The sequence below is a fragment of the Penaeus chinensis genome, chromosome 22 (assembly GCF_019202785.1).
Source record: "Penaeus chinensis breed Huanghai No. 1 chromosome 22, ASM1920278v2, whole genome shotgun sequence".
NCBI classification, from domain to species: Eukaryota; Metazoa; Arthropoda; class Malacostraca; order Decapoda; family Penaeidae; genus Penaeus; species Penaeus chinensis.
This window is the reverse complement of record NC_061840.1, coordinates 27,516,166-27,523,665: the sequence shown is the minus strand read 5'-3', so window position 1 is coordinate 27,523,665 and position 7,500 is coordinate 27,516,166. Positions and strand designations below refer to the sequence as shown.

The 7,500-nt window shown below is 33.3% G+C and overlaps 1 protein-coding gene across 6 annotated transcripts in view; it reads left to right on the top strand.

The window, feature by feature from the left end:
* LOC125037083 (1-phosphatidylinositol 4,5-bisphosphate phosphodiesterase eta-2-like) overlaps nt 1-7,500 on the top strand; it is a 68,871-nt gene that overhangs the window by 51,217 nt on the left and 10,154 nt on the right. For all 6 annotated transcript variants that reach the window (XM_047630078.1, XM_047630076.1, XM_047630077.1 and 3 more), the window contains 10 exons: nt 309-407; nt 1,340-1,520; nt 2,440-2,569; nt 2,734-2,849; nt 3,208-3,368; nt 3,528-3,648; nt 4,802-4,887; nt 5,090-5,299; nt 5,604-5,702; nt 7,312-7,403. In XM_047630078.1, the coding sequence (XP_047486034.1) occupies nt 309-407; nt 1,340-1,520; nt 2,440-2,569; nt 2,734-2,849; nt 3,208-3,368; nt 3,528-3,648; nt 4,802-4,887; nt 5,090-5,299; nt 5,604-5,702; nt 7,312-7,403 (1,295 nt within the window). The remainder of the gene's footprint in view (nt 1-308; nt 408-1,339; nt 1,521-2,439; nt 2,570-2,733; nt 2,850-3,207; nt 3,369-3,527; nt 3,649-4,801; nt 4,888-5,089; nt 5,300-5,603; nt 5,703-7,311; nt 7,404-7,500) is intronic.

Sequence of the window (7,500 nt, the reverse complement as noted above, 5' to 3'; positions counted from 1 at the left end):
ATGCTGGTAGGTTCTCATTTTTTTTGTTAGTTCTTCAGAATATATAATGGAAGTTGGATTGATGCTGCTGTGCACTTTACAAGCCCATATACTTGTGGGAAGATAGAGCTTTTTTGAAAAATAAATCTAGTTAAATCTAAGTGATAATTAACGTTTAACTTGTGCTGTGTAGGCATGATTTACATAGATCTAATTGATAATCAAATTTATGACGTAAATAAATCAGTATAATTCATGTAAAATTAGACATGTATGAACTTATGTTGTATGATACACTAATAATTTCCATATTTCTTTTTATGTTACAGTGCCACTTGTAGAAATCACAGAAATTAGAGAAGGATGGAAGACAGACACCTTCAATAAAGTAAGCTCTCACACAGAGAAGCTGAAGGAGAAGGGTGGAGGTAAACAGCAAAGTGGAGTTGTCTCTGTAACTTTGTCAATTCAAGTGTGATATTGACCTCATATGTGGCATTTGGAAGTAAACTGAGAAATTTACCAAATCTAACTTTTTAGATCAGAAGACATTTTTTTTTAAAGAAATGCAAGTGAACCTTAGAACACATGTATATATTTTAGATTTTAGTTCTTAATATGGTTGTGTCCTCAAATTACAGTGGAAAATGTTCCTTGTGTTCCTTTGTAATAGCCAGTACTGATAGCTACAGTGGATGTATTACTTTGGGATGCCTCATATGAGCCCATTTAAGAATGCATTTCTAATCTTTTTGTCAGATTTATACTAATGATATTTTAATCTAAAAGCTCTCATTTATAAAGTGTTGTTGAATTTAGTATATTAGGATTTTTCATTATACAGAGTATGATCTCAAGATATTGCAAAAGGTATTCAGATTATGTCTTTATTTATAATTGTAACATATTGTGGTTGCAGATTTTTTATACTGATTCTAGAAACAATAGATAATAAATGGCAAAGTTGTCTGTGAATAAACGCTGTTATTTATATCTGATGGGAAAGACCAGATAATATTCTCATAGTCTCAAGTAAGAAATGTCATTTGATAGAAAAATGTGGGGGATTAAAAGAAGGTTAAGGAGGGCAATAAAGTTTTAAGTGGTTCAAGTGATAAGTCTGAGGTGGTGTGGCAGAGCTCTTTGACGGAGAAATTTCTATTAAAGTTAGGATATATAAACGGAGACCACAAACTAATTGTAATTTTTGTGATATAATACTTCTTAAAGTGGTTTTGTGTTCATACCTAGCTACCTTTATTTAGTTGGACTTTGTTTTGTTTCAAATAGTTTCCATATTTTCAAACTCTCCAATATATATATATTGAAAGGATTTTAAAGTGTTATTTTATATCATTAGTTGCAGGTGATGAGCCTGTCCTGGAAGAGAACAAGTGCTTCTCAATTATTCACGGCCAGGGAGGCAGAGAAGTATTGGACTTGGTTGCATCAACAGAAGAAGAGAGGGATGCCTGGGTGACTGGGCTGTCGCACCTCGTTCAGTCGGTCAAAGCGTTACACGAAGAGAAGCAATATGATGTGTGAGTAACTCAGACTTGGTAATGTGAGGAAACAAGAGGAAAGGAAAGAGCTTTAATGATGAGACAGAACATTTGATGTGCAACATTTTGAATCAAAGTAGACTCCTCTTGTGGATGTCAGTAATCAAGTGAGGTTGAGTTATGTATCATTTGGTAGTTATTTATAACTTTAAATCTTATATTTTTTTTCAAGTTTATGCTCTTTATTTAAGTTATAATATGTTCCAGCTGGTTGTTATATTCAATTTAAATAAATCTGTATTTATACTATGTTAAAGGCGGTGAATGGGAAAGTAAACAGATATTTTGTTCAGACTATGCAACGTCTTCCTCATTCTAGTCTATACAGTATTGTTTATTTTAGTGTTCATGATTGTTGTCTTCATAATCAATTGCCATGAATCTCTCAGATATGTTATCCTTGTTAGCATCTTTTTTTAAGATACACTAAACTATTTTGGTTCTTTTGACAATACCTATAATTCACATTGCAACTTCCTTCCACTCCTAGTCTTTAACTAACTGATGCCAAATTGGCAATATTTAAAGCCATTTCTACAGCTTTTTAATTTTGTTTATCTATTGTGTTTAGACATAGATGGCTCCACAAGTGCTTAATCACCAAAGAGTCAGTTATTAGTCCTATCTATCTCACCAGTTTATCCCTTTCCTTGATTTTGAAAAGATTCTTTTTAATTTTTTAGTGAAATTGATATTGTTAACAACTTCATGGTAATCATAATGTTGGTGATGATAATAATTGCAACAATATTAATAGCATTAGAAACTCATTTTTCTTGAAAACTCAAGGAAAGGGGATATCAAATCAGGTCATGTACTAATTGCTTTCATGTTTTCCACTTTTTTGCACTTTAAAATGTTACTTATGATTTGTTTAACAATATCATTCCACTCACAGATGGCTAAGGAAGCAGTTTGAGGAGGCTGATAAAGACAATAATGGGTCACTTAATTTTAGTGAATGCTGTGCTCTGTTGAAGCAGCTAAATATTAAAATGGACAAGATTCATGCCAAGAAACTTTTCAATGTAAGTAATCCAACTATATACACTTTACGTTTGAAATAAGAGACCCAGAATGGACATTGCCTTGGAAACACATATCATATAGAAAATTAAGGGATTCTTGTATTTTTACAGTTGGAGAACATATATATATATTTTTTTTTATGTGTGATTTTGTTTTTCTGTAGCAAGCGAACACCAGCAAGCAGAAGAGAGATGGAGAGCAGGTATTAGAGGTTGAGGAATTTGTGGCCTTCTATCATGCTCTACTGAAAATGCCAGAGGTTGAAAAACTATATAAGAAGTAAGTGCAGTGAGATTGCATAAATCTTTGAATAACATTAGTATTTCTTTTGTGTTGATACATTTCCAATCTTTTAATGATACCAGTATTTCTTTTGGCTTGACACAATTTCTCCATAAAATGGAATAAAATTAAGCTTCATGTTGTAGAGTTTGTCAAATTTTCATTATATAGATATCAAAGATGTAACCTTAGTCTGCCATTGCTGATGCTTGTGCTTGTTTAAGAGATTATAAATTATCATCTATAATAAACAAAACTAAAACTAATAAAGTTTAGAGATGTATCATGTATTTCTTTGTACTCTGAGCAGTCTGTTGTGTATATTTTTATTCATTATTTATTTTTCTCTTTGTAGGTATTGTAGTGAGAAGACAGGGTTAATGAGTGCAGACCAACTATGTGCCTTCCTTCACAAAGAGCAGGGTCTTACAGACTATGATCATAGTCAAGCCACCAAGCTTATGAATGAATTTGAAATTAGTAACCTTAAGGACCAAGGCTACATGACTCAGGATGGTATGGATCATTTCCTCATTAGTTAAATCAGCTGTAAATAACTTTATTAATAGTTTAATCTTGTATGAGTTAATTCTGCAAGATGACTGAATATTTAACATGAAGGATTGTTTCAGAGATTCATAGAAATTAATAAGTATTTCTTTTCTTTTCACTCAGGTTTCTATCACTTACTGCTTTCGGACATGTTCGATGTGTTCAACTGCAACCACCAGAATGAAGTTCATCAGGACATGACTCAGCCATTGTCACATTATTTCATTGACTCATCACACAATACGTGAGTGCTACTCTCTTAGTGTTTGGCAGTGTTTAGCTTGCTGAAATGTGAGCTTTATAAAGCTATTTTTCATCTCTAGTACTCCTTAATATGTGCACATCTGTATTTGTCTTTGTAAAACATGTTTTTAAAAATTTTCCCTCGTTTAGTTAGTTGATAAGCAAGAAATAGAGAACTGCATCAATAGATGAAAGGAATCATATATTTTCATATTACAATTCTATAATACACAAAAATCTGTGTTTTACATAAAGGAGTTGGTTTGTTTAAAGTTTCATCAAGGATCATCAACCTGCTTTAAAGATCTTTCTCAGTTATATCATGTCTCAGTACTTTTAGTGAAATAATTGGTCTGAAAAAGAATTTATTCAAGATTTGCCATACTTGTAAAGGCTGGCATTTGTTCTTATCTATTATTATTACCAACATGTAAATTATTAATCCATTGGATCTGTGTGCCTCACTGCCCACATTTGGCATTAGGCTTACTGGAGCGACAAGTCTCTCAGGCTTGTGGGCCTGGCTCACACGAACACTCATGTGCGGTGTCAAGCCTCCTTGCCTCCCTTTTACGTTATTATCTCGTTTTCTGTGTAAGCGGTTTTTGCTTTTTTGCTTAAGTCCAAGGTCTATATTTGTTCATTGATATGTTATATCAAGATGCTAATAAAATGTTTTCTCTAGTAATCAATAACACTATGCCATAACAGTAACAATAAGTAATAATTTGTTATTTGTGTCAGTACTCTGTATGCACCCTGCTGATGGTTATGGCATGCAGGAATAGGATCCTGGTGATAATATCTTTCCTGGAGAAGGCACTCTTCCAGTCATGGCTCTAGAATGGTACATATCACACTCATTTACTGATGGAAATATGCTTAAGCCCCTTCCTAAATATCCAATGCATCTAATCACCCTCCAAGAACTTTGTACACTCATGGCAAGGCATTCCTTTCACCCAAGCTGTAGCCAAAATTTGCACACCAGAATCTTCCCATCACCCCTATTCTCAGACAAATTTGTTCAGGATGGCATATTCACATTACCCGGCGCTCAGCCAGATTTTTTCATGATGTGACAGTCACATCACCTAGATCTAAGGGGTTTATTTGATACCCTGAACATCATCAGATCTCTGTTTTCATTACAGGTACCTGACAGGGAATCAGCTTGCTGGAGAGAGCAGTGTTGAAGGGTACATCAGTGCACTGAAACGAGGCTGTAGGCTGCTTGAGTGTGAGTACTCTAGTTCTTTCTTTCTTTTTCTCTTTCCTTTCTTTCCATATTTTCTTATCAACCATAAAAAAGGTATATGTAGTGCATGTCTCTCTTGTGCATAACATAATAGCTGCATATCTTGACAACAAATTTATAATTTTTTTTTTTTTTTTTGATGATTAAAAGTTAATCTTAATATATACAATGATCTTTTATGCAGTGGACCTCTGGGATGGAGATGATGGAGAACCAATTATCTACCATGGTCACACTCTGACCTCAAAGATCACCTTAGCTGATGTTCTCAGAGACGGCATTAAATTGTATGCGTTTGAGGCATCATCCTACCCCGTCATTCTCTCAATAGAGAACCATCTCAGTCTGGATCAGCAGAGGACTATGGTGAAGCTTATGAAGGATATTCTAGGAGGTAAAGCTGAAAATTCTTTTTGACATATAGGGAATAGAGGCCCAGATGATGAAGATTGCTAAGCTTCTCAGATTTTGATAATCATTTAAATCTGATGATAAAGTCCAATGTCAGATGTAACAAGTACCATTGTGATATATAATGGTAGTGATCTGACAGAATTACCTTTGTGGTAACTTTCTTTACTTTCATATTGAACCTTATATAAATACATACTACTTAAACATATTAGGGTACAGGAACAGTTACTTATATGTTTATGTTGGTGATATATGTATATATTTTTATATTAATTCCTTTAAAGATATGCTGGCAACGGATCCAGTCCCAGATGACATTACTGTTATGCCCTCACCAGAAGCTCTCAAGAACAAAATTATTATCCGTGCCAAGAAACCAAAAGGTGCGTAGCAAGACTGGTATTTAATATAACACACTCTTGATTATAACTTGTTTATGATGTAAAGTACATCATATGAACATGAGTGACAACTTTTCAACATGTCTTTTTATCCAAGATTGACTCTCATTTTTTCCATATATAAATTTCTTGTATTTTGTGGTGAATTATTTTTCCCTACTATTTCAGTGAAGTTTCTTATGATATGACTAAAGTGCAAAAGTGAGAGAAAATATGTCTAAAAAAAATGTCTTCTTTTTTGGGAGGGTTCACTGGAAACATTTGAATAATGTAATTGAGACCAACTATATTTAAACCTTTCCATTTAACAAGTAATAATAATAGTTGTCAATTGAGTTTAACCAGGTTTGTGCATATATAAAATTTTAGATTAATTAACTGAAAAATAACATAATTTTTTAATGCTAGGCCATAATTCCTCTTTTATTTATCTTGCTATTACCTCAAACACCAGAGACTCCTGATGAACAAACAGATCATTTGCTGTACAGTGAGTCGTGGCCTAGCGTACGTGCATGGACATGAGCCCTGGTTTTGACATGAAATTTAGGATACTTTTTTTAAGTCTTTCCTGTTTTACCAGTCAGCCCCCTCCATTTTATGTTTGCATTTTGATGAATATTTGATCCTCTCGGGAATGCATCTTTTTGGTCAGATACCCAAGTTAGTTTAGGAACATTGTTATGTGCATTATTTGGTTTTCAGTAAATTTTTTTCCTTCTGATTTTACTCGCATGGCATCATATCTGAGGTATGAATTAAGTGTTATGGAACATCAGTCCTCAAGGCCAAACAATTTTACTTGGTAATTTAGATAACGTTTGTTTTTTTTTTTCAGAAGATAGACATTATAATTTAGAATGGCTGTTTATCAATCAGATTGACTAGTAAATGAAGGACACTTATTATATTTTGAAAAATAATGATTGAAATACTTGTCGAATGTGAATGATAAGCTGTATGATTTTGAGTCTCTGATACCGTTGATATAGTTTTTGATGTAGTACATTACTCTTTTACTTGAAATGTTGATAGTCACTTAGGTAGTTCTCAGTAGTTAGTTGTAAAATTGCATTTTCAACTATTTTTGGGGTTGAGTATTTGCTTGCAATAATGAAAGGTTTGACCCTCACGATTTTTCCCAGTATATGCATTTATGTCTAAGTTTCATTTATTTAGTTGTTGATTTTTTTTTTTTCTTTTTCTTTCTCTTTTGAATGCATGTTTCAGGAATACTTACAGTTTTCTTTTCTAGGAAGAAGAGAAAACATTCAGACCATTTTGAATGGTATATGATAACTTGCATAAAGATTACATATCCAAGAAAAGAAATAAAAGAAGGAAAGAAAAAAGTTTATAGATAGATATAGACATAATCATTGATATGAGTTTAGGTATAGATACAAATACATGTTTGTGTGTGTGTGTGTGTGTGTGTGTGTGTGTGTGTGTGTGTGTGTGTGTGTGTGTGTGTGTGTGTGAGAGAGAGAGAGAGAGGGAGAGAGAGAGTGAGAGTGAGAGAGAGAATGTCTGTATGTAGTTTATGTGCATGTGCATATCTATAACATTCTATTGTTTTATTTTATCATAGGCTCAGAAGTGGAGGATGATGATGAAGATGATGATGACCAGGACAGCATTGATTACATAGACAGTGACGACGGGGCAGCACAGTCAAAGAAGGTGAGACCATTTTCTTTCAGCCATCTTGAAGGAACTTATACTTTTTACTATGGGAGTTACAACTTTCTTTGTAACTTAAATATTTTTTAGATAGATG